At 32.2% G+C, this 27,920-nt stretch overlaps 1 protein-coding gene across 1 annotated transcript in view; it reads right to left on the minus strand.

Annotated features, from left to right (window-relative positions):
* Spata17 (spermatogenesis associated 17) overlaps positions 1–27,920 on the minus strand; it is a 175,602-nt gene that overhangs the window by 103,144 nt on the left and 44,538 nt on the right. The window contains exon 5 of the mRNA XM_047519967.1: positions 22,220–22,323. Within this exon, the coding sequence (XP_047375923.1) occupies positions 22,220–22,323 (104 nt within the window). The remainder of the gene's footprint in view (positions 1–22,219; positions 22,324–27,920) is intronic.

Here is a 27,920-nt window from a genome sequence, read left to right on the forward strand (position 1 = left end):
GATTTGGGTAGAAAGATGGAAATTTGCTCATCTGCCAAATTTTTCTAGCTTGGATCTTATACTTTAACATAGTTAAGGTTGACTGGTTTATAATCTGATTCTGTTTCCATTCTTTTTATTTTTATTTATTTTTTGCTGATTCTCACTGTATCTTCTTTTCCTAAGTCTCTAATACCTTTCCTGTGCGGAACTCTGCATTTAAAAATTATTTGTGAGAATAATTTTAGGCCTAAAATTATGTGATCTTCCCTGAAATAGGTTTTTCATGTTTTCATATGTTTCCATCAGGTTCCTGGGTTACCATTTGCCTGAGACTTCCTAAGTTCAAGTTCAAATACAAGGATTTAGGCTCCTTGTACTACCCAGGTAACTGGCAGTTTGATTGCAGATTCCACATTAAGCTAGTTTTCTTCCATTATTTATTTACTCCAAGATTATTGCTGAAAGAATATGGACAGGTTTATCAGAGTTCCTACCTTTGGTTGCCCTAACTTAAATGTTTTTCTCCTTGTTTCTGTAAGGCTGCCAAAAGCATAGATCTTTATTCAGTTAGTCAGATATTCTTTTAGATAAGCAGATGCCCTCAGGGCAAAAGCAGATTTAAGTGTAAACTTATATCTGAGTTCTCATCATCTCCTAATTATTTAAGTTAGTAAATTATCTACCATGTTTATCATCTTTATTGCTTAGATGTCATCAGGAAGATCCATCTGGATTCCTTAGCCATGACTAGCTAAGATGATATTACTTACTAAGCTAAGGCCTTACACTTCACAGCAACTGCTTTATGATCACGGTTTTTGAAATACATAGCAATTGGATCTTTCAGCACTTCTAAATTACAGGGATCTCATGAAACAAACACACACCAAACAAGTGAGAACCTCCCATACCAAAGCAGTTATTGTGCTCCATCTTTGCAGATTTGTAACCTTTAGTCCAAATATCTATTTCTCACAGTAACTTATTTAAAGAGTCAAGAAAGAGCACACATCCAAATCCTGAAAAGTACTTTTTGTTTCAATTAATATCAAAGTCATAATTGGTAGTGATATGTATTATGTGATAGATGAAATTTGAAAATAGATTTTGTATCATATACTACATGCATCATATATTAATGGTTTCCAATCTGACACCAAACTATCACCAATAGACAAATTCCCATTTTAAGTTTTTTTACTTTTAATACCCTGGTTATGTCTCATTAGCCATGACAAAGTCATATGACTATTGCTAACTGCAAGAAAGTCTACAAAAGTGAGCTTTTAGTTTCCTAGCTTCAAAAGCAGAAAAGGCGATTTATAAAGAGGTTGGGATGGGTCTTAAGTGAGCATAGTTATTTCTAGTATATGCCATAATTGAAATATGACCAAAGGAACTATAATAGTTCAAAATATAAAGAAGCAGTGTGTTTTTAAAACAAGATACAGATGTGCTCTAACCTCTAGAACTACCACTTCTTTAGTGTATGATCTTATCTTTTACTTAAACCTTGAGTTTTAAGGTTTGAAATATACAGAATATACATACCCAAAGGGATTTGTGTGGATAGATTTGGTGATATATAAAACACCATGCACAAAACAGGTAAATAGGTGCTAAGTAAATGTGATTTTTAATATTTTTATTTTTTTGGTGATTATCCCATATTTACTCATTGGGTCACTGTCTGCAAAGTCTAAATTTGTCCATCAAAATATTTGACTTGATAATTAATCATGGCATTTCTGATTACAACATGTCAGATTGCTTTTTCTCTTATTTTTATTCTTATTTTTATTTGTCAAGAATTCACAGGCATGCTATACCAATAGCTAGAAATTTTTCATGAGTCCATAATTTAAGTATTTCTTTTCTTTATCATTGCACCATTTCAGCAAGTACTCAGTTATAATATTTATCCACACTTTGTCTACATCTAAAGAGGAATATATTGTCAGGCATGTATTCAATGCCATTAGACTAAATATATTCCAGATTCCGTGTACTTTTCTATTTTTCCACCTAATAGTAATGTGACTTTAAAATGAAGTTCGTGAAAGTTCTGAAGAATCCATGTGACTGCAAAAGTAGAGCAAATAAAAACTCTACCCTGTAGATTTTAACTCTAGGTTGTTGTTTTGATTTTGAAGGGATGCACATGTTACCAGTCTAACAGAGCATGCTGGTTTCCTTCCTATTCCTATTTTTTGGTTAACTAAAGCACAATTGGAAATGAGCTGCCTAGATAACTCAATGTACTAAAAAGACTCCAACTACACAGAACTAGAAATCTTTAGTATTATATTCCCCTAATTCAAAAGTTATCTCAATTTTCTTCAGATTTGTCATTAGCCTACTGCATTCATTGACTCTATATGATTTTCTGCCAGAGAAAGATTACTTAAAGATTACAATGGTGAGTATATTGATGCTCCCAGATAACCACTGTAAATATGAGCAATTATGTTCAAATCTTCTGAACTGAGCTTCCTAGAAACCAGACACATATTCATAAACATCAGTTTTACAGGTTTTGTTTGCTTGATCCTGAAAAACATATGCAAATTACAGTTTATAAAGATCATTTAACACAAATATTGATGTATATATTTTGAAACAGCAAGCTGTTAGTCAGCTCTTGTCACTGAGAACAAACACCAACAAAAAATAGAAAAGAAATACAGAGAAACTGAATTTAAAAATCTAAGGCAACTTCTCATAATAAAACTATTTAAGTTGTTCACATAAAAACAGCAGTAATAGGCATAGAACACAAAGTCAATTTTATATGCCAAGCTAAGCATATGAATGTACAGATTTCAAAATAATGAAAGAAATCAAACACACAGCCCAGTTCACACCAGTATGAGAAAGCTGCCTATGGATCTTGAAAGCATTGGAAGTTCTCATAAATGCGGTATTTCATCAGTACTACTCACACCATGGAAAAGCTGATAATGCATTTTAATAGACTTTGCCTATTAGCATTTTGGCAAGCGTGCCAATGAAATCAAGAACTATTTAAAATAATATTAAAATTGGAATAATGTTCATATTAATGATGTATCCATTAATCATTCTCCAAAACTGTGAGAGAGAAATTCAGTGATTTGTGAAAGTATTGTCACCTCTGAGATAACCTTTCCTGTGAGAATGCATCCTTTATGCTTAGGAGGAGCAAATAAGATGCTTCAATAACAGTTTTTAATATTGTAAAGATTTTTCAAAAGTTACTAATAATGCTGTGTGTGTGTGTGTGTGTGTGTGTGTGTGAAATCCTTGTTGTTATGGTGGTGGTAGTACTAGGGATTAAATGCAGGGGGCGTTATATCACTGAACTAAATCCCCAGCCCTTTTTAAAAAATTATTTTGGGGCAGGATCTCTCAAAATAGCCCAGGTTGGCTTCCAACTTGTTATCCTCTTCTCTCAGTCTCCCTCCTGAGGAGCTGCAATTAGAGAAGTGTGCCATCACTCCTAGTGTGTGTGTAAAATCTCGATTTCCATGAATTACCATATCCATTTTGATCATGGTATATGATCATTTTATGTCATACAATTTACCACAAATCCCATATGCATTGTTTAGGCTCATTTAAATCTTTTCTTATACTTCATGGAATTCAAAGTGCTTTGAGTTTCAGAGTAATAAATATATTGACTTTTTAATCTTTCAAATATATTTATTGCCATATTCATCAAACTGCCTCAGACTTAAGGGACATTGGAAGCCTCCTATGTTCTCACTGAATGCAGAAGTCCTTCATACACATGTCTTGATGCTTTGGATGAGTCCTTTTGTCATGTTATTTTATACATTTATAAATCAGCCTATTATTAAATGACTAATTAGGGTAAACATGTTTTTTATTGAACTTAACTCTATCGTGTTGTCCTAATTTTTTCCCTTTCAGAAATTATGATTTTTTTAACACTTTGTTTTATTTATTTATTTATTTATTGGTATTAGGGATTGAACCCATGAGTGCTCAACCACTGAGTCACATTCCTAGTCCTTTTTATTTTGAGACAGGGTCTCACTTAGTTGGTTAGGGCCTCACTAAATTTCTGAGGCTGGCTTTGAACTTGAAATCCTCCTGCCTCATCCTCACGAGCCACTAAGATTATAGGTGTTTGCTTCCATGCCCAGAAGAAACGATGAGTCTTAAAATATATATATATAAAAACATATCACATCTTGCATTTCCCAATTTTGGTCAACTCTTCATGATTCCCAAAATCTGTAAAATTCTGGTTGTTTTGGGGTTGGAGGGGAATGCATTTTTTTTTTTTGTAGATGTTCATCATAAGTAGTGGCATCCAAAATTTAACTCTGTGCATCAAATATACTCCAGCAAGGAGTTTTTATTTTTTTAAAGATATTTCTGTAAATTTGATTCATTTTGTATACATGAAAAGGATGAAATGTACTGGAAAAAGCCTTATTCTTCATGTGATAAGTTCTAGAATATCACTCAGTTCTGCCACTTTAGCAATTTAACCCTGGTCCATTCAGCACAGTGGCTATACACTGCAAGATGAAAGGTGTGTTTTCTGAAGAAACTGAGAGAAAAGATTCAAGTTATATACCTAGATTATACAACTTGTGGGTGTGAAGCACTTGGCCCTTTTCCTATCCTTTACTCAAATATAGCTATAGCATATATTCCCTCAACAGAGCATCAGAAATTTCTATGAAAAAAACAAATAGCCCTGAAAGAAAGATCTCAACACACTGGCATTTGAGCATCCTCCTGTGAAAAGGATAAACTCTTTTTTCAATATCTTTAAAAGCAAACTAAGACTATCAGTCAATAAAATGTACATATATATGTGCACATTCAAACCATCTTTTCAATTTCTCATGCTTGGTTATAAACAGCCAAATATCACCATCTGTGTGACATAAAAGGGAAGTTGAAAACAACCCACTTAAAAAAAGTCCTATCTTTTCTCCAATGCATGTTTTGGCACTTTTGCCAAGGATCAGATGACTGAATCCATGTGGATCTGTCTGTGTTTTCTATTCTATTTCATGAGTCTGTATTTGTTTTTATGCAAATACCATTTGCTGTTTTTGTAACTATAGCTCAGTAGTATAATTTGAGATCAGGTATTGTGATGCCACCAACCTCACTCATATTGCTCAGTATTGCTTTGGCTGTTCAGGGTCTTTTATTCTTCCATATGAATTTCAGGACTGTTTTTTCTAGTTCTGTGAAAAATGTCATTAATATTTTGATAAGAATCACATTAAATCTCCATATTATTGCTTTTGGTACCATTGTGATAATACTCATTCTGTGTATCCAAGAGCATGGGTACACATGAAGAAGATGGAAAGGGTTTTCTTTAATTTCTTTCTTCAGTGTTCTATAATTTTAGTGTAGAGGTCTTTCACTTCTTGGTTAAATTTATTCCCAAGTTATTTTTTGTTGTTGCTGTTGTTTGATTTTGGTTTTGGAGGCTACTGTGAATGGAATTGCTTTCCTGATTTCTTTTTCAGCATATTCACTACTGGAGTATAGAAAAACTATTGATTTTGTATATTGATGTTGTATTCTGATACTTCGCTGAGTCTGTTTATCTGATCTAGAAGTCTTCTGGGGTATTTTGAGTCTTCTATGTGTAGAATCATGTCAACAGCAAACAGAGATAATTTGATTTCTTTTTCTATTTATATCATTTTAATATCTCTAGGGAACATTCCTCAAGCTTATCTGACAGCAGTCACTGACACTATGGTCTAAGTTAGTCAAACAGTCTGAACAGAGAAACTGAGGTAATGGTAAAGACTCGACATGGAATGAAGGTCTTTGCAGTTTGTGAGGCTGAGTTTGAGCTGAGGGGAGACCTCGTTCTGACATGCATCACAGAAAGCTGTGATGTGAGCTCGCCCGCGCCGCCTGGCCTCATGCTGTGTGCTGGAGCTTGCCATTCCCCCAGTCCTTTGTCTCAGATCTGTTGCTGGGCAGAATTGCTTAGGCATGCTTGGTTTATTTACACTACCTGGACCCTCGTCGATGTGTAGTTCACCTATAGGCTGACTCTGTTATACTTTAACAAGCATGTTAACCTGATTGGATAATGTGACTATATATGTCCCGTGCAACCCTAAATAAAATTAGATCCGTGCCTTCAGAGCTCGATCTTCGATGCCTGGGTAAGCGCGCTGGGTAAGGGTAGGCATCGTTCATCCTCACCCTCAGCAAACCCATCTCTGAACATCAAAAAATATCCTTCCCTTGCTTGATTTCTCTGGCTAGAATTCCTAGAACTATATTGAATAGGAGTGATAAAAGTGGGCATTCTTGTCTTGTTCCTGATTTTGGAGGAGGTAGTTTCAGTTTTTCTCCATTCAGTATGATGTTGGCTTTGGACTTGACATATACAGTCTTTATTATATTGAGGTATGTTCTTTCTATCCCTAGTTGCTCACATGTTTTTAACACAAATGCTGCTAGATTTAGTTGAAGGATTTTTCTGCACCTATTAAGAGGATCATGTGATTTTGTTCTTCATTCTATTTATGTGATGAATTACATTTATTGATTTGCTTATGTCAAATCAGCCTTACATCCATAGAGTGAAACCAACATGATTATTATGGTGTACTATCCTCTTAATGTGTTTTTGAATGCAGATTGCTAATATATCATTAAGAATTTTTGAATCTATGTTCATCAGGGATATTGTTCTGTAGTTTTCTTTCCTTGATGTGGCATTTTCTTGTTTTGGATCAGGCTTCACAGAGTGAAATTGGGAGTGCTCCCTCCCTTTCTACTTCATGGAATAATTTGAGAAAGATTAGAATTAGTTCTTCCTTAAATTTATGGCAGAACTGAGCTGAGAATCCATCTAGCCCCAGGCTTTCCTTTGTTGGAAGACTTTTAATTCTATTTTAATCTTGTTGCTTAATATTGGTCTGTTTTCATTTTCTTGGTTCTATTTGGTTAAGTCATATGTGCCTAGAAATTTCTCAATGTCTTCTAGATTTTCCAACAGTTTAGAATGTAAGTTTTCAAGATAGTTCCTAATGATGCTCTGGATTTCAGCAATGTGTATGTTCATCTCCTTTTTCATCTCTAATCTTATTGATTTGGGTTTTCTCTCTTTCTTTTTCTCTATTCTGGCTGAGGGTTAGTGATCTTGTTTATTTTTTTCAAAGAAACAACTCTTTGTTGCATTGATCCTTTGTATTGCTTTTATATTTTAAATTTCATTAATTTTGGCTCTAATCTTATTTCCTGTCTTCTACTGGTTTCAAAATTAATTTGTTCTCACTTTTCTAGGGTCTTAGGATGTGATATTAGACTGTTTTATGAGATTTTTTTTTAAATTCAAGTACTCAATGCAATAAACTTTCCTCTAAGAACTGCTTTCATAATGTCCCAAGGGTTTTGATATGTTGTATATCTGTTCTGATTTGTTTCCAAATTTATTTTTTATTTTTACCCTGATTTCTTCTCTGCTCCATTCCTCATTCAAAAATGGGTATCAAAAACACACACTGGAGAAAAGATGGCATTTTTAACAAATAGTGCTAGGAAAATTGGATATCCACATGTAGAAGAATGAAACTAGATCCTTATCTCTCACCCCTGCCCAAAAATAAAATCAAAGTGGATCAACGACCTAGAAATTAGATCATAAACAATACAACTGCTAGAAGAAAATATAGGGTCAATATTCCAACATATTGGCACAAGCACCAACTTCCTTAATAAGACTCCTAAAGCTCAAGAAATAAAAACAAAAATTAATTAGCAGGATAGATTCAAATGAAAAAGCTTCTGCAAAGCAAAGGAAACAAGAGCATGAACGGAGAGCCTACAGCATGGGAGAAAATCTTCACTAACTACTCTTCCCATGGGAGATTAATATCCAGAAATATATATTATATATATATTTATATATACATATTTGAGGTATATATATACCTCAAAAAACTTAACACCAAAAGGTACAAATAACCCAATCAATAAATGGACAAAGGAGCTAAACAGACATTTCTCAAAAGAAGAAACTGATGACAAATACAAGAAAAAAATGTTCAACGTTCTAAGCAATCAGGGACATTCAAGTCAAAACTACATTATTCCATATGACCCCATTTAGAATGGCAATCATCAAGAATGCAAATAACAATAAATGCTGGCAAGGATGTGGGGAAAAAGATATACATTGTTGATACTGCAAATTAGTACAAGTACTCTGGAAAACAGTATGGAGATTCTTCAAAAGACAAGAACTGGGCTGGGTGAAATGGTGCATGCCTGTAATCCCAGTGTCTTGGAGGCTGAGGCAGGCGAATGACAAGCTCAAAGCCAGACTCAGCAACTAAGAGAGGCCCTAAGCAGCATTGAGAGACCCTGTCTCAAAATAAAAAAGGTTGGGGATCGATTCAGTGGTTAAGCAACTCTGGGTTCAATTCCTGGTACAAAGGAAGGAAGGAAGGAAGGAAGGAAGGAAGGAAGGAAGGAAGGAAGAAAGAGAAAGAAAGAAAGAAATATATATATATATATATATATATATATATACATACACACACACACACACACATACACATATGACTAGGAATGGAACCACCATATGACCTAGCTAACCCACTCCTTAGTACTTCTCCAAAAGAGTGAAAATCGGCACACTACAGTGATACCTGCATAACAATGTTTACTGCAGCACAAATCATAATAGCCAAGTTATGGAACCAGCTTAGGTGTCCCTCAATATATGATTGGATAAAGAAAATGTGGCAAATATACATAATGAAGTTTTACTTAGCCATAAAAAAGGATGAAATTATGGCATCTGCTGGTAATTAGGTGGAACTGAAAAACATCATGCTGAAGTAAGTCAGTTTCAGAAAGTCAAGGGTTGAATATTTTATATGCAGAAGCTAGAGAGAGAGAAGGAATTAAAGGAGAAAGGGGATCTTATGAAAATAGAAAGGAAAACAGTGGAGGGAAAACTATGGATGGGAAAGGAAAGGAACAGCAGAATAAAATTAACTAAAATATGATATTTGCATGTATGAATATATCACAATGAACTCCACTTTTATGTATACCTATAATGTACCAATTTTTTAAAATACTTTTAGATGTTGATGGATCTTTATTTTATTCATTTATTTATATGTGGTGCTGAGAATTGAACCCAGTGTCTCACACATGTTAGACAAGTGCTCTATCACTGAGCCACAAGCTAGGCCCAATGTACCAATTTTTAAGTTCAACAAAAAAATTAAAATTAAACTCTTAGATGAAATTGACACATGGACTGGAAAAAATTTTAACTTATGAACTCAAATGTTTATGTATTCTGACATTCCATTGCCACACTCCCACTCCTTTGGGCCTTTTCTTCTTCATTTCTCTCTCCTTTAGTGCCATCATCTTTTGCAATAGCTATGTCCCTTTAGAAGTATAGCTCATGACCAGGAGTTGGGGAGTGAACTACTTCTTAGCTCTCACTGTACAATATTAATGCTATTTCTTCTCCTTAACTATTCAGCTCTAACAGTAGTGAAAACTTCTCATTGTTACTTGTCTCTCAATGACAAAACATTCTTTGCTAAGTCCAACCCTGTCTCTATCTCCGTAAGTCACCCTTTCACATAATTCTACTTGAGCTACCTTAGGTGAATTATGCTTTATGCAAAAACCTTAATTGCTCCAGCATTCTTACAGAGAAAAATAACAGAATGCAATTTCAAAATGTTCCAAATATTAGAAATACTTCATTAAAATTAAAAATTATTTCTAAAATAAAAATGTCGCTAAGAATGATAACAAGGAAAGCTCTCACAAAAACAGAAGGAAAAGGTCCAGGGATGAGGAGGGGCAGAAAGTCTAAAGGACATAGCACCTTTCTTCTAGAGGTCCAACATGCAACTAGTAAGAACCATATGAAGAAATAGAAGAAAACAGAAATGAAGAATGTGGGGAAATTATCACAGAAATAATACAAAGAAATATAGCAGAACTGAAGCTTTCTCAAAACACTGAATATAAAATATTCATAAATGTTATAATTCTGAGATATTTCAAAAATTTCAGGGAAAATAAAATTATATATATATCCTATAATAATCATAAAAATGTCCTCTTGGATAGACCAATATGTTCATACTAATGTCACAACTTCCTTGGGTCACTTCAAGCCAGTGAATGATGAAATACTAATTTAGGACCTTGTGCCAAAATATTGGACCCCACCATTGGGTGATTTGGCTTTAGGGAAATCCATCAGCCTGATTGTAGCTTTCTTGGAAATCTACTGCTGGTCTAGTCCTTTTCCAATCTTTTTTCCTTCCTTCTTTCAGGTATCATTTTTTTTTTTTAGCATTGTAGAATGAAGGTTTTTCCCCTACTTAATCCTGTTTTAAGTAGTAGTTCTCCATTGTGTCTATCTTACTCTTGGTAATAATAGGTACTATTTGTTGAATGTAAAGTATATGCTTAGTGTTTACATACCGCATGCTTCATAAATATTATGCAAACTAAAAATTACTGCTTCACTATACAGGTGAAGAAATATAATTTCTATAAGATTACACAACAAATTTAATATCACATAGAAAGAAAGTGGCAGAATCGTGATTCTAACCCACGTGTATCTGAATCCAAAATAAATGCTCCCAATTCTTCATGTCTTAAATGTATCAGTGTAAAGTTCTCAAGATGTACCCAAAAGAAATAAAACATGTCTACATAAATTTTGTACATGAGTATTCATATCAGTCTTATTCATAATAGCTAAAAACAGAAACAGCTTAAATGTTCAATAGATTAATGGTTAAAAATACATGGTTTATTTATACAGTACAATATTTGACAATAAAAAAAGAATGGAGTACTGATGTATGCTATAACATGGATGAATCTAAAAAATCACCATGCTAAGTGAAAGAAGGAAGTCACTAAAGACTATATTGTAAGGTTGAATTTATATGAAATGTCTTGAATGGGCAAATTTATAAAGACAGAAAGTAGACTGCTGATTGCATAAGTGGATTAAGGAGAAGGATGACCGCTAAAGGATATATAGTTTCTGTTTAGGATAATGCAAACATTTCAGTTGATTGTGATGATGGTTGCATAACTAACTGTGAGTATACTGAAATCCAACCATAGAATAATACTCTTTAAATGTATGCATTGCTTGGTATATAAATTTTATCTCAATAAAGGTGTTAGAATAAAAACAAACATATATTCTTTAAAAACTTCCCTGATGTATGAAATGATAGGTAACATGTAATATCCATGAATATCTTTGTAGCCAAACCATACTATACAAAATTAACATGGTGAAAAACCTGATTTGTTTTGATGAATGACAAATTTACTTTCAAAAGAGAAGTACTATTATGAGATATTAACAATCGACAACTGAAACCATGCATTAAACTTGGGGAAATATATTATTTTTACTTTAAATATCTGTCAAAGAGTAGAAAAAAATAACAGCTTTCTGGACTCCAAGCTAATAATGTTTTATTAATGCTACCAATCTGTAACTCTGTAGCTAATTTTTAATTTCATTATATAATTTTCTTATTTATAACCTGGGGCAGTTTTCACATATCAAGCTAGAGGTTACAAAGGAACATGTCTACCAAGTGCAAACTCAGCCTTAAATTAATCAGTCCCATTTATCTTTGTAATAGTTCCACACTTGGTTAAGAAAATAAAGTCTTGCATATGTATTACATAATTTTTTACTATTAACTATAGAATATATCAACTGTTTCTATTAACAAAAGAATACATAAAATTAAACCTAATGTTATTTTGTATCCTACATAACTCAAGTACAAACACATTCTGATGTAAAATAATTTACTAAATTTTTTTCTCCAAATGATTTAACCATGCCCACCAACAGAGGGCTGGACTAGATCTCTAGATCTTTCATATTGTCTTTGAAATCCAGACCTTAATTTTTTTTTTTTTTTTTTTTTTTTTTTTTTTTTTTTTTTTTTGGCAGTGCTGGGGATTGAACCCAGGGCCTTGTGCTTGCAAGGCAATCACTCTACCCACTGAGCTATATTCCTAGCTCACTTAATTTTTTTAATGCTTACTTCTATCCTAATTAGTATAGATAAATCATAATTGCTTTGAGATAATACTAAAGTTTAAAATGTAATTATAAAAAGACACAATGAAATACAATGTCCTAAGTAAATGTAAACTTTTATGCAAAGCAAAATGCTGAAAATTATGAGATGTATTGGAATAACATATGTAAGTCACTAAGTGTAGAAATCTGTATCTTAAATGGCCTCAGTCATCCCCACTCTGGAATTCATTCTTTTGTGTAATTACCTTCCTTAGAATGTGGGATGGACCAGTTTCTTGCTTCAAATCAAGACAATAGAGAAAAAGTGATGGGATATCCCTTTTGATATTAGGTTGTGAAAAATAAAATGTGACTTCCATCTTGAATACTGTCCCATGTTCTCTGGCTCATTTGCTCAGAAGAAGTCAATTTCTATGTTATAAATTATTATTATTATTATTTTTTTTTTGGAGAGGGTATTCTGGCAAGAAACTGGGGAACACCATTGGCTAACAGCCAGGAGAATCATGGTCCCTGTAAATGAGGTTGGAAATGGATTTTCCTCTTCATTGAGTGTTCACATGAAACAGCAATCCTAGTCAATGGCATGACTGGGATTTCATGAGAGACCTTGAGCCTAGACACACAGCAAAGCTCCTCCCAATTTCCTGACAGAAAACTATGAGGTAATAACTGTTTATTGTTTTAGGCTTCATTGGATTTAACGTGCTACACAGCAAAAGGTAACAAGACTGAGTCCTTATCCCTGTGATTTGAATTGAAAATATAGTAAAGTGATGTGGAAACAATCTAAATATATGTGTGTTGTATACTTTTCCAAAAGAAGGAAAAACAGTTTCCCAGCAAAATGAATAATAAATGCTTTCAAAATTTACTATTTAAATGGAACTATCATGACAAATACAGTTGAACATATGTGTTAAAAAATGTAATCATGTCACTGCTCTTTTTAAATGGGAAGGTCTTTCCAATGCTCTTAGAAAAACAGTTAGATAATTTAATATGACCTAAATGCCCTTGTATGACAGGACCCCAGTACATAGTCTGAATATGTCCCTAGTCCATTTTTCCATCATGTTTTATGCAGCAATCCCAGTGAAATTTGACATGTTAATAATGTCTTCATTCCTACACAACTTTCAGGGCTCAGCTTTAGTGCTTCTGAGAAATACCTGCACGTCCACAACTCCCACTCCCACCCTAACCCACACCAGTCATTTTTGTCTCAATTGTTCCTCTTTTCTCTGGTACCCTCTATATCTTGTCCTTGAATCCTTCCTTGCTTGTTCTTCTTGCTTTCTGGCTGCCAGGAGGTGAGCAGTATTCTCTGCTAATTGTTCCTGCCACCACCAAATTCTGCCTTGCCTCAGGCCCAAAGCAGTGGAGCCAATCTTGGACTGAAACCAATAGACAAAATAAATCTTTCCAACTCTAAGTTATTTTCTGAGGTTTTTTTGTCACAATGACAGAAATCTGACTAACACAGAAAATAGACAAAGACATAAATACTCTCAGGAGGAATATTGTATCAATTTATGCCCTCAGGATTATTATAGATTAAGTTCAGTAAATTATGATCTCACAAATTTTTAACAGTAAATACACAATGAAAATACCATATTTAATACAAAAAATGTGAACAGTATTATATGATCATATTAAATACAGAATACAAATATATGATTATTCAGATTAAATTAAAATATTATTTAGAAAAGAATAAATAACATGAAATTATTTTTTAAATGATCAGGCAAATCTTAAAAAATGACTGAATAGTACTTTCAGAAGTGAAAAATATAGTCACCAAAATTAACTCTATGAATGGGTTAAACAGGGAATTAGTGAAGCAGAAATAGATATGAAGCCATTATCCAGAAAAACGTGTTATCCAGGAAAAGTATAAAAAATAAGTACATAAAAAGTTATTAAAAATTACATGAAAGATTTTGAGAATAGCATGAGAGGACTTTGTATATTTAAATCAGACTAAAAGAAAACTAAAAAGAAAATGGAAGAGAGTGGATATATAAAGAGATAATTGTTGGAAATGTTTGAAAATTGATGAATACATAGATATTGGAGAACAATAAATCTATTAATAAAAACACAGTATGATAAATGAAAAGAGATCAACACCAAGACATAATGTAATTAAAAAAACTGCAGACACAAGTACAAACAAATGCAGTAACAGAGAAGGCAGTTTAGTAATAAAAGAAGAATAATTTACATCTAACATAGAAATAGGAAAACCGTAAGTGCTGAGAAAAATAATTAAGTCAGAATCACATGTGCTGAAAATATTTCTTAAGAATGAGAATAAATTTTTATTTTCATAAAAACAAAAACTGAGGCATAGTATCTTTTATCTTCTATAATGGATTTCTAAAAGACATGTTTCAGGAAGAAAGATAACAGCCCTACAAAGTAGAGCTGGAATGTAAGAGAAAATGGGAGCAAAGAACCCAGAAAACATAGATACACCTAAATAAATATTTTTCATATGAAATAAGAAAAATAATGCTTAATTTGTAGAGTTATAGAATCAGACAGGAATAAAATATTAAACTATAGGAGCATGATAATTAAAACATTCTCCAGTCCCTTCCAATAATGTTTGCATTATTTGAGAAAGGAATATTGATTAACTTTAGAGTTTATTAAGGATAGAATTTCAAAGTTAATCACAAAAGGAATGAAAGTAGAAGGCTTATTTCCTAAATCTATGAAGTGGAAAGAAAACGAATAAAAGAGAAATCAATAAAAAAAAAGATAGAAAAGAGAAGAAAACAATATAAACAAGGGAATATAAAGAGTACCAAATAAACAAAATAAAGAAAGATGGTAAGGAAAGATACTCAAATAAATGCATTTAGGATTGTCACATATTACATTTAATTCAGAGTCCACAGTACAAGGCAAAGAAAAAAATTCATATACGAGTTAGTAACAGCAGAAAGTTACCGATTTTCATTTATGATTACAAAATACAAATGAATTAAATTTTCCTCTTAATAGAGATTAGTAAGAAATCATAACAAAATACATTATATGCATTGTTTAAGAGGTGTATCTAAAGTACAGGAATAAGAAATACGTAAAATAAAAGGATAGAAAATGATATATCAAGCAAGCAGTTTTAAAAAAAATCAGTGTGGTTAATATTGGATTAAATAACACAGAGACTTCTATTGGGAAAACAAAAAAGATTGAATTACTCATCAAGATTAAACAAAACCTTTAATATTTTAGGAATTAGACAAAAATAAAAGAAACAAAATATACAAATGAAAAACTGGTAGAACAAAAGGGACAAATTTGCAATTCTGACCAATATATAGTGAAAGATTCCCCATCTCTCTTAATTATTATATAAGTAACATGATCAATAGCTTAAGTTGTAAATATAATACAAAATTCTGCATACTAAGGAGGACAATAATATGATAATCACAAACATACAGGAAAACTTTAGAAAATATTCCAAGTTCACTCAAGGAAGTTAAAAAAATACTTAGTGAATTTTGGAAACTTTCTTAATCTGAGAAACTACCAAAAATCTTTCTCTTTAAAATCAAGACCACCAAGATGCTATTACCATTTCTAGTCAACAGTGTACAGGAGGTCCTAATCAATGAGTAAGTTTTAAAAGAAAATAAGGTTAGCATAAATCATACAGAACTATAATTATTTTAAAATGGTATAAAATTTATATAGAGAGCCCCCAAATCAATAGATTATTAAAAAATCTTTAAGATTTTAGCAGTGTGGCTAGATATAATATTGATAGAAATACTAACATTTCTATATAGTATCATTCTTAAATGTAAGTTTTTAAAAGTTATTTACTTACAAACAAAAAAATAAGGTTACTAGAGAAATCAATTTAGTAGCTAATAAAAGAATATTTTAAAACTTTACTCAAAGACATTAAAGACTTGAAAGAGGTCTAAATGAGAAACGTGTTTAATCCACAAACTCAATATAGTACAGATGTCATTTCTTCTCAAACTAATCTACTTAATTACTGAAATTTCAATCATATTCTTCAGAGTGCTAAGCATGGTGACACACTCATATAATCCCTATTATTTGAGAGATTGAAGCAGGAAAACTGCCAAATTCAAAACCAGCGTGGGCAATTTATGAAGACCCTGTTTCAAAATAAAGTTCTTCAAAAAGAGATTTGGGGGTGTAGCTAAGTGGTAAAGTGCTTGTCCAACATACATGAGGTCCTGGGTTCAATCCCCAGCACCTAGATAAATAAATAAATAAATATTATAAATAAATAAATATTGTTTGAATACATTTCTAATGACTGGACAATGCGTCAAACTTTAATTCCTTCCAAAAATATTCCTTATGGAAGTTTTGGAAGAATTTGATAGGCTGATAAGCTGATACTATAATATTTATATGGGAGAGCAAAGGCTACTAGAAAATCATGATACATACAAAGATATTTACTGTAGCTCTATCTTTGTGATAGCAAAAAAAAAAAACTTATCCAGACAACTGACTGAAGCAAAGTTATGTTTTATTCACACAATGGAATCCTAGGAAGCAATTAAAATAGAAGAAAGTTCCTTAAGTATGGAATAATATTCAAATTGATATTTATAAGTGAAAAAATCAAGTTGGAAAATAATAGTTATGGTATAATTTTATTTTCTTAAAATTGAATATATATATTTGCACATATATATAAACACACACACATATATATACACACACAAATGCTCATATAGATTATTTCTAGAAATGTCACATGTTAAACTGGAAAAAAACATTTGCTTCATGTGAGGGAAATGAGGGCATAAGGGATAAGGGAAGAGAAAGACATTTTTTATATTGGGCACTGAGAGAGAAAGAAAGGGAGAGAGAGTTTAAATAAACTATAAGTTTTTTTTTACATTCTAGAAGACTGGCATTATGCATCACTGGAGTAGTCTATTTGGTTTGGGAAAACACTTAGAGGGACTTTCTAATTAATAAAAATGAAGTCAGGGAGGCATCAAAGTATAAAAGAAAAACAAAGTTAAGTTACTTGACATGAGAGCATAAACTGGAACTTTAAAGTTTTTTAAAGTCATTTGAGAATATCAGGGTGAGGGGGATGGAGTGGAGACCTGACACTACAAGAAATTCGGGGGGAAAATGATAGAGAAGAACAAGGAAAAGGGTCAGAGAGACAAAAAGAAAAAGAAAGCAAGAAAGAAAAATTGTAAAATTAGTAATAAGCAGCGTCTTACAGAGCAAACAAAACTATAGGAAAATGATCCATGGTGGAGAAAATGTTAGGAATAATCTACATTATATTATGCTTTTAAACCACCACTTGCATTTTCCTCCTCCTCACCATTACCAGTGAAAAATCAATAGCAGCCTTCTATTGATGGTGCAGGGATTGAAAAGCATCAGACGTGGTGAGGAGCAGAAGGTCGGGTGGGGGCAAAAGGTAAATTCAGGAACTGAGTTAAATACAGAGTGAAAATGAGAATTCAAGAAAACATACCATCAAGAGAAACAGAAAAGCTACAGAAGAACCAGAATATATTGAAAGGAGAGATTCATCGGATTTCGATTGGAGGATTAAATTATATTTATTTTGAATGTTAGAGTATAGGGTAACTTCAGAAAGTCAAGAGATTTCTAATACATTGTGTGACACATACCTGTAACAATTCTAAGAATTCAGTATACTTTCTGGTATACAAAAACACATATGAACATTTTAGGTTTTTATTATTTTTATGATATCCTCTTCATAAACTGTAAGTTCCATAAAGAATAGCCTGAGTGTCTCATATAAATTATGTATCCCCAACATTGAATCTAGCACCTGGTCCATATAGTAGTTGTTAAGTGAATACTTACTGTATAAAATCACAAATTATAAAGAGACAAAATGCCCCAATATTCTCAAAATTGAAGATACCTGATAAAAATACAAGGTCATTTCACTACCTCTGTCATTCATTCTTTCATTTAGTTAGCATTTAGTCAGCATATATTATCTTGGACTTGTGCTAGGCACTGAGGTTTCATAGATAATTAAGTCAGAGTGTCCCCTTTTCCCTCATTGATTTCACACTACAAAGGCAAAGGCAAACAGTAAGTCAGTACAAAACCACAGGGTAGGTGGTTTCTACAGCTTTGCCTGAAAGTCTTTGGGCACTCAGATAAGGAGTATTCTAACTCTATTAACAATCTTCAAACAACAATATAAAGGATGATGAGGGACTTATACGGCAGATAAGGAGTAGAGAGAATGAATGTGCAAAGGCTCAGAAATCTAGAAAAAGTGATGCCTTTTATTTTGACAAGATGTTCTGTATGGTGAGCATAGAGAAGTGAAACTGGAAGGTCTATATGATAGTCTAAGGAATATCAACTTTATTATAAAGTCAATAGGGAGAGTTTAATGAATTTGAAGCAGAAAAAATAACTTGATGAATATCTCTTTAACAATCTTTTGAAGAGTGACAAAAACTGGGAAGAAAGAAAACTTAAAATATTCTTTTAAGAGTTCAGGTTGCTGGGCATTGTGGTGTACGTCCTTAATTCTAGCAGCTTGGGAAGCTGAGGCAGGAGGATCTCCAGTTCAAAGCCAGTCTCAGAAACTTAGCAAGGCACTTAGCAACTCAGTTAGACCCTTTCTCTAAATAAAATATAAAAAAAGGTCTGGGGATGTGGATGTGGCCCAGTGGTTAAGTGCCCCTGGGTTAAATCCGTGGCACCAAAAAAGAAAGAGAGAGAGAGAGTGTCCAGGCAACACATTACAGAATCCCGTATTCAAAGAGTAAGTGATTTGGTGGAGGGCTTAACAATTTATGTGACAAATAGTGGATAGGGTAAGGGCACCTAGAATAAAAAGTGGCAAGTTTCATTTCTAATAAAGTTGAAGCCCAGGAACAGAGAGGGGTCATGAGTCACATACATACAAAGTTTAAGGAGTTCACATAAGCAAATCATAGTTTAAATATAAAAGGATACAGAAAAATTTAGCAAGATAAGTTTGAAAAAGCATAGATATAATGATGAAGGTAAAAGTTTTTGTTGTTGATGAAAAACCAAAATCCACTTATTTGCCTTTCAAGAACATGTAAAGTAAAATTAAATATATAAGGCCAAAACCTCAATAATTCTCTAAAGTAATATTTGTACCAAATATATTTTCTGACTATAATGTAATAAGCCTAGAAATACATTTGTTTAATGGTTAAACTACAAGTAAAAGCCCAAAAGCTAAAGATTGAAAAGTGAATTCCAAATTAAGAATAAAAATGCAAATAAGAAATGAGAAAATTATATATCAAAATATATAGACTGTGGACAATATACACATAGAAACAAGCAGTAACTTAAATACTTTAAGCTAAAAATCAATAAACATTTATAAAACAAGAACTAAAAGAAATTCCACATTAAGCAATAGTAAGAAAATAATGCAATGTTTGTAATAGCGAAACAAGGGAATTTCCACATCTCCAAAAAGGAACTTATTTTCTAAAAAGATATTTTGAACAATGTTATAAATAATAACGTGAAAATTTTATAATAGTTTGCAAATTGAGAGATAACAGAGCAACAACAGTGGATTGTATTAAGTCTCTTTTATAATTAAATGTGTAAGTATAAGAATAAAATTATAACATAACATTTAGTACGTGCTTATAAAATACCAGGTACTGTTTAAGTGCTTCAGAAATATTAATCCATTTAGCTCATAATAAGCTCATGTATAATTCTATTTTCCTCTCTTTCTGGAAGAGGAGACTCTTAAGAAAAAGGGAAATAGAATTTGTCCAAAGTCATACTAAGTGGCAGAGGTCTGGGAAAATAGACACCAAAATGTTAATAGAGTCTATTTTTGAGTGACAGAATTATAGATGACTTTTTGTTTATTTTATGTCATCTGTATTTTTAGTTTTTATACAATACTCATGTATTATTTGAGAAATAGTTTTTAAAAGATGAAAGCAAGATACATAGGAAATAAAAATAAGTAAAAAGACAAAATGTGAGAGGTGGTTCTTTGAAAAATAAGAATAAAATAGGTAAGTCTGATAATTTTGAGAAGAAACAAATTTAAATAATAAAAATTAAAATAAGAAATGAAATATAATAACAAAATACACATTTTAGTTACAATATTATTAATAACAGTATGTTTTTAAATTATAATATAAATAATATAGTCAATAAACTAAATAATTATCTACAAATAAATAAAATAATTTCTAATGGAGTTACAAAACTGTGAATGGAGGTTGGGAAATGTTAAAGCTATATCTTCTCCAAAAGGCTTTAGGTACACAAGAGTTTTATGATTTATTTCTTTTAAACTTCTAAAGAAGAGTAAGACCATGCCATGTAATTTATTCAGTTCATCTAATACATATAGCCAAAACCTGGTGTCAAGACCTATTATGACACAAAAAAATTTTAACCAATTATGCTTACAAAAGTGGATGTAAGTATCCTACATAAAATAATAATATAATCAAGTGATAAATCTAAAGAATAATTTAATAATGGCCCAGTTGGATATATTTATAGAATACACAGATGATTTAATAATAATATATCTATTACCAAAATATACTTTTCTGTTTGCAATGCTGAGGATCATACCTCTATGAATATCAGTAAGTGAAAAATAATATTCCAATGGATAATGGAGAATCATTTGTTAAATTCAACTTCCATTAGTCTAAAAAACTCCAAGAAGTAGAAATAAAATAATAACTTTGTAATGTAATAAAAATACCACTATAAAACAAATTGTCATCACTGATACACTAGTGTCTAGAATTATTTCTACTGCAATATGAATGAAAACAAAGATTAATGGAAATACATGTCAAAGAGAAGATGTAAGCCTTTCCAAAACTACATTACTAATTGTCCACCTCCTTGAGGACCTTCTCCCATTTAAGGTTTGAATTAGGGTGAAGCAAGTAAGAGCCCTGAAATGTGAATTTTAAGGACATGCTTACACTCAGGGTTGTTGAAGTACAGGGCTGGCACTTGTAAGAGCCTAACAGTGAGCACCTTCTTCAGTTGTGTGTCTTATAATCCTCTCTTGCCTCCTATTAATCCCCAAGTCGGCTCATATTTCTCTCTCTCATACTCTGCTACCTCTTTTGAGGAAAAAGCTTAAGTTAGCCATTCACAGAAACTTAGCCAGTCTTTAAACCTTTAGATTTCTCAAGAAGAAATTAAATATCAATCTCCTGTGGTTCATGTGTTGTGAGTTTTCCTACCTTCATTGACTAAATCTGTATTGAAGCCGTCCAAAACCTATATTGCTATTTCTAAAGAAATCAACTTAATGAATTTTCTATTGTTAATTTATAAAGACCAGACCCATTACAATACACACAAGAAATTTAAAAGTTGAGAATTTAGTTTTCAGATATATCTTCTGATACATATTACTTTAGGATTTCAGACAGAACTTTTTTAAACACATTATTGCCAATTGTTTGTAATTTCTATTTTAAAGAACTTTAAGAAACATAATGTATGCAGAAACATTTTTGAGAGTAAAAGCCACTGTATAAATGCCAATTACTAATAATTATGATTTAATTTTAATGTAAATCTATTATAAGTATATGGTCACTTTACGTCATTAGAATGGAACATACCACTAAAGGAAAAAAAGTTATATTTTTAAAGTACAGTAATATGAAAATTCAACACATATGGCTTTGGAACAGCTGACTGAATAGTATTGCAATGTCTTTACATAAATCTACAGAAAACACCCTATAGTCTGTATCCAGGTACTAACTTCCTGCTGTTTAAAAAATAAAAACTGATAGTAAGATAGCCTTTTTAATATGTTCCATAATATTTTCTTTTTTGAGAGGTAAGTTCTTGCTATTGAACATGCTTCTCAAATATATGGAGCTTAGCACATTTAACACTTCATCTGTATATCACTGTACAGATAAAATTTACCTTCCTATGTAATAATTTTACAGAAACTGAAATATTTTGCATAGGACCAAGAAATAACATGCATAAATAATCTAATTTTAAGAAAGAACTTCTGTTAAGTACAAGTAATGACCAATTTCTATTGAAAAATCTTTCCAAAATTTTCACTAGTAGATTAATGTTCATACTACTTACCTAATTGCATCATTGGTCTCTGAAATAGCTCTGAGGTACTCTTTCAAATAATAATAATTAAAGCAGTACTTCCGAATCTTATAGCCTCGCCATCGTCTCTGAATCTATAGGTGTAAATAAAAGATAAAATATGTCATTTAAAATTTGTATTGAAAACACTAAATTTTTCCAAACCAATGTAATTACTTCTGAAAATTCATATTAAACAAAGCCTTAGACTTTTCCACTAATATAACAGTATATAAGTTGCAGAATTGTACTTGCAGAATTATTATAAAATATTTGAAAGATAAAAATAATTATAGCTATTACAATTTATTTAAAAATAGTTATAATTATTTCACAAACTATTAATCTGTAAAATTAGTTATTAAAAGTTTTAAAAGTTGACCTACACATTCCTACCATTTCTACACATCAGGCAAATGGAATTTTTCCCCCCACCATTAACAATTGACTTGAAGACTAAATTTGGTCTCATTAAAAATAAAATAAAAATTTTAATGAGTTGTTAAAAATTCAGTGGTACCAAAATCTTTAAATAAAATGGTGTCTTGTATCTTAATCAAGGCATTTTAATACATCTTTAACAATAACCACATCAGTTAACATTATTGCATTCTTATGTGCCAGGCACTATTCTAAGGGTTTTTCTTATAGTTTTAGACTTCAGAACACTCCTTCTCACATTATTTATAGATGAGAAAATGCCACCAAAAAGTTTACATAATTTTCCTATAATTATATAACTATCAGTGACAGATCAAGTAATCAAATTAAGTCTTTAGAGAATCCGTTCTCTTAGTCATTGTAATCCAGCATAGGGAAGGAAGTAAAATACAATTTCAATCAATTAAAACTAAAAATTATCTCTTTTTTATATCTTCTACTGCAATTCAAGTAGTTTAAGTTTTACCAGAAAATATAATGTGTCTTTTTTAAGATGAGAAGAGAGTCAGAAGTGTAAGATAATGTACTTAAATGGGCTCCTAGATGTCATATAAAAACCCAGCAATCATGAGACTCAATCTCCATAAGTTCTATATTTGGTAATACAACCTTTATTAGGACAACTTAAAACAAAAATGATAATGTATAATGTTAATTTTGTGGGGGAAACTTTAAACTTCTTTAATGGAGTAGAAAAACAAAAGCAAGCAAATATTAAGAAACATTAACTCTGCCTTCCATAAAAATTTAACTTCATTCCCTAAAATTTTCCATGTGTTTAATTGTATGTCTATATCAGTGATTCACATGTTCTAAATGAGTCTCCTGCAGTGTATGAAGTCCTTCCAATTTAGCACAGTTTGCTAGAGTGAGACAATACCTGTGTTCTCTAAACATATTTGTTATTTTAAATGGGAAGGAATAAAAGAGAGACAAGGTCCTAGTCCATTGGGTTTTATTCCCAAAGCCTACTCTTTCTTTGTAGCTAAAAGAAATGTAGGTAAAATATTTATAAGTGGAATGCTGAATCTAGAAAGGAAAATAGGAAAAATATTTTACTTCAATCCTGATTCTTTGTTTTTAAAGATACATTCTTTAAAAAGGAAAATTTTTACAATTATTATACAATCTGATATACTAAATGCAGAAATTTTAAAGTAGCATTTTAGTCAACCTCTCAGTATGAGAATGGATAAAATAACTGAAGATACACAAAACAACTTGTGAGTACAATTAAACCAGATACACCAATTCTAGAAACTTAACTAAATAATATAGCAATGCAATGTAACAAAGTTATATGAATAACTTTTCAAATTATCTTTCTTTAGAAATCAAATCTGTATTAGATACCAATTTTTCTAAAATCATATAGTACTCAATATAGAAACTCTCCCTAATTGATCAAAATCATATTATGACTGGCAAAGAAGAGGAATTGACAAGAAGCACTTTCTAATGAAATAGAATAATTAATAGAAATATGGATATATAAAGTATACATGCACATAAGTGAGTATTTTCCTGGATCATCTCATTTAATCTTACAGCATCAATCTGAAGTGGGGGTTATTATTAACCTCATTTTATAGAAGAGGAAATGGATGCTTACAGAGGTTAAATAATGGCACAAGGTCACAGCACTGGTTGGATGACTTCAAGTGTTTCAGCATGCTTTTACCACATATGTAGTAATACTATGATTATAAAATAGAACACGTAAACATGTATACTGGTAGAAAATTATCCTCAGCAATATTAGTGACTTGGGTTGCACAAGGAAAACTATTGTGTTATCAAACAGTACTCAGGAAGAGACTGCCCAAGACAAGAAGATGTCACTGAATTATAAATAAAACAAGATTAAGGGTGCCAGAAAACATCAAAGGTGCATGCTGGAGTATTGAGAGGAGTGATAATTGTGTCTATGATCAGGTAATATTAGATTAGCAGGTATGTTCATTTCTGAGAAAACAGGTCTGTAATTGACTGAAATTGGTTGAAAATTTTGTGCTAAAATAAGAATTTCCTGTACCAAAGGGGGAAAAAAAAAGCCAGTGGCACCGACTTCTTCCCTCTTCAAATCCAGCAGCAACTGAAAGTAGTCCCATCTACACCCAGAGAGACTGCAGCCTTCTAATAATCTAATATCCCAGACATCTACCCAAAGGCTACTAAAAATTCCCTTCCAAGACAAATCCATTCACAATTAGGTATGAAAGGGCATAATAGTAAGTGATGGTTAAGGTAACAAATTAAAACTCATTCAGACTAAAGTATAATCAATCAATCTTTAAATGGTTTTGTCCAAGATGAGTGGGTAAGAAGAGCTGGAAGCAACTGATCATCTGAGTAGGTAAAGAAGCTGCCATCAGGGAAATGAAGGATCTAAAATTTATTGAGCTCCTTCCAAATGCCAGGTATTATGCTGTTTAACTCTTACAACATCTTTGTGAATAGGGCATGATCTCCACATTAAAAATGAAGAAACTGAGGTTAAGTAATTTGCTCAAGGTCATATAACCAGTAAGAGTAAATGGCAGAGTCAGGATACAAACCCAGATCTGTCTTACTCTGAAGTCCATGCTTTTTCACTAATATCTTATAAATATACTGTATAAAGAGAAAAAGAGTGTGCATGTTCTTTAGTTCCACTTTTATTAAAGAATGCCCAATTTAAGCAATATTTAGATGATTTTAAAATACATAACATAGATGAGATTGTACTATATACTATACTTCCTATTATAGGCAAATATGACATCCTGAATTTTGCTAAATTTTCTATTGCTATTTCAGTACTACTGAATAAGCTGAATATTTTTTAAAGTACTATCAAGAGGCAAGATAAATTTTATTAATTTTTTTTCTTAATTTTAAGGTGAATGGGTTATAATTTCTAAAAAAAAAATTAGGAAAAATGGCTAGTATTCATGTCCTTCAAAGTAATTAGCAACTTTCAGAAGTGATTGGATAAAACAATTATTGTCATTGATCAGCTGTGAATAGATAATTTTAAACAAAGTCATTGTGTGCTCAGCAGATTACAGCTTGTTAACGGGCAAGTTCTAAATGACCTCTTAAGCTAGTCAAATCAATGATGCATATTCCTCATTAAGTAACATCAAAATGTAAGTGGTCTTATAAATAATGTTTATTTTAAGCACTAAAACAAATGGAAAAACCTTGAGATATCAAAAGCCATCTGCTCATAGGAAAGATTTTTCTCCATTGGGTTTATTTTTATTCCTAAAAATGTATAATAATTGTAACACCACAGAAAGGGAGAAAAGAATGTATTCAGGCCCAAAATTAAAATAAAGATAGAAAACAAATTCATTGATAATAACCCACCTATTGTTAATGCTCAAATGCATGTGAGAGCATAGAAGTAGGATTTAAGATATTCTCAATTCTACTTTTATGTATCAGATGACTCAAACATTTCAGAACACTATACAATAAACAGAAAAAAGTGGTTTTACTAAGTTTTTACAGATAGGGACCTTAAAAATATAGTAAAGAGTAGTAATACAGCACAAGTTTTCATTCAAGGTATTACTGAATTATCATGTCAAAACTATATATGTGAAAGTATATATTTATAGTATATGAAAATATAGTTTCATATATAGAATTATTAAAATCACAACAAAATATTTCTATCAGAAAATTTTGGATAATTATCACATTTACCATTTCTTTTCTTTAATATTTTGTTTCTTCACTTTATATGTCCTTTCTGTACAAATCTATCTAAACATTTCAGAGTGATATTGGTACTAGAAGTAGAAGGAGAAGAGAAGAAATATTATTTGGCATTGTGATAGAAAACATCATCAGGTAAAAGCTTGAGATTATCTAAATGACCGCTTTTTCCCTTCTCTTAGGTTGACATTTTGAAGTACCTGTCTTTGTGTGAATAAGACTATGTGTTATTCATTCTGAATTTACAAAAGGTAACATAATATCCAGTTTCATATGAAACTTTCAGTATCTTTTTACTAAAAAATCTACCTATATGTTTCTATCAAATCTTGGAGGTCATTATTCTAAACATTTATGTTTATTTCATAGTACTATAAACAGGAAAATAGGATTATAGTTTACGAGGTTGAGATGAATATATGTTATTTATTTAGCCACTTGTAATAAATCAATAAGTCAATAATTTTTTCATATATTTTATATTTTATGCACAAGAAGTAAAAACAAACTGAGAAGTCAATGTTGCTAGTTATACTAATTTTTGTGGATTAAATTTTTTATTATATGGATCCATAGCAACATGGAGAAAGAAGTCATTAAAGTTATAGTACTTTGAAATTTCTTGGGAGACCCAAGATGGCAGACTAGAGGGAGGCGTACCTTGCCACTCCATAACTCGGGTTTCAAGCAGAGGATATCTGTTTCTTAGTGAGGTAGTTTCTGCTGCTTATAGATCCCCTGCAGTTTATTACATTTGTCTACTGCCATCACCTGCAGTCTGCCAGCATATCGACTACTTTTTGAGCGCAGACTGCTCTCTGTCTGGCGCCTACCATCTGCCATTTGCCTGCTGCTTGCCCGTCCATCGCCTGCCTTTCACCTACCCATCACCCACTGCCCGAGGTTCACCTACATATCGTCCAACAGCAGCCAGCAGACTGACCACAGACCGCCAGTGGAGCACCAGCTGCCTGCTGTTGCCTGGAAGTTCACTGTCACAGCGCCTGCAGGTTTGACTACACGTGGCTGCCGCCATTTTGAGATAACAGCCAGGACTTGTAGGACCCCTGGCAGACTGACTGAGCCCTGTCTCCAGGATCCCTCAGCCAGACTGATCACTCCCTGCCTCTGGGGTCCTCATATGGGCTGACTGCTCCCTGCCACCAGGACCCCCAGACATACTGGCTGCACCTTGCCTCCAGGATCCCACAACCAGACCGACCACACCCTACCTCCAGGACCTCCAGCTGACCATGCCCACACCCTGAGCTGCAGTTCCCCATCTGCCAACACATTTGGAAGCCAGAGTGGCCATATTGGATAATCCTGGAAGTTGTAGCTCCCATCTTTAGGTGGGGCAAATCTCATCCTGAGACACCTGCTGGAGACTGGAAGCTCATTGTCAGGTTTTCTCATACATCAGGTTACTGAAGACTGGGAGGTTTGAATACTATATGACTGTTATAGCGTAGATTTTCTTTTTTCTCCTTATTGAAAAATTTTAAGTTTTTATTTCTTTTACTTTTCTCGCTCTCTTATCCTT

Source organism: Sciurus carolinensis, chromosome 12, assembly GCF_902686445.1.
Source record: "Sciurus carolinensis chromosome 12, mSciCar1.2, whole genome shotgun sequence".
NCBI lineage: Eukaryota > Metazoa > Chordata > Mammalia > Rodentia > Sciuridae > Sciurus > Sciurus carolinensis.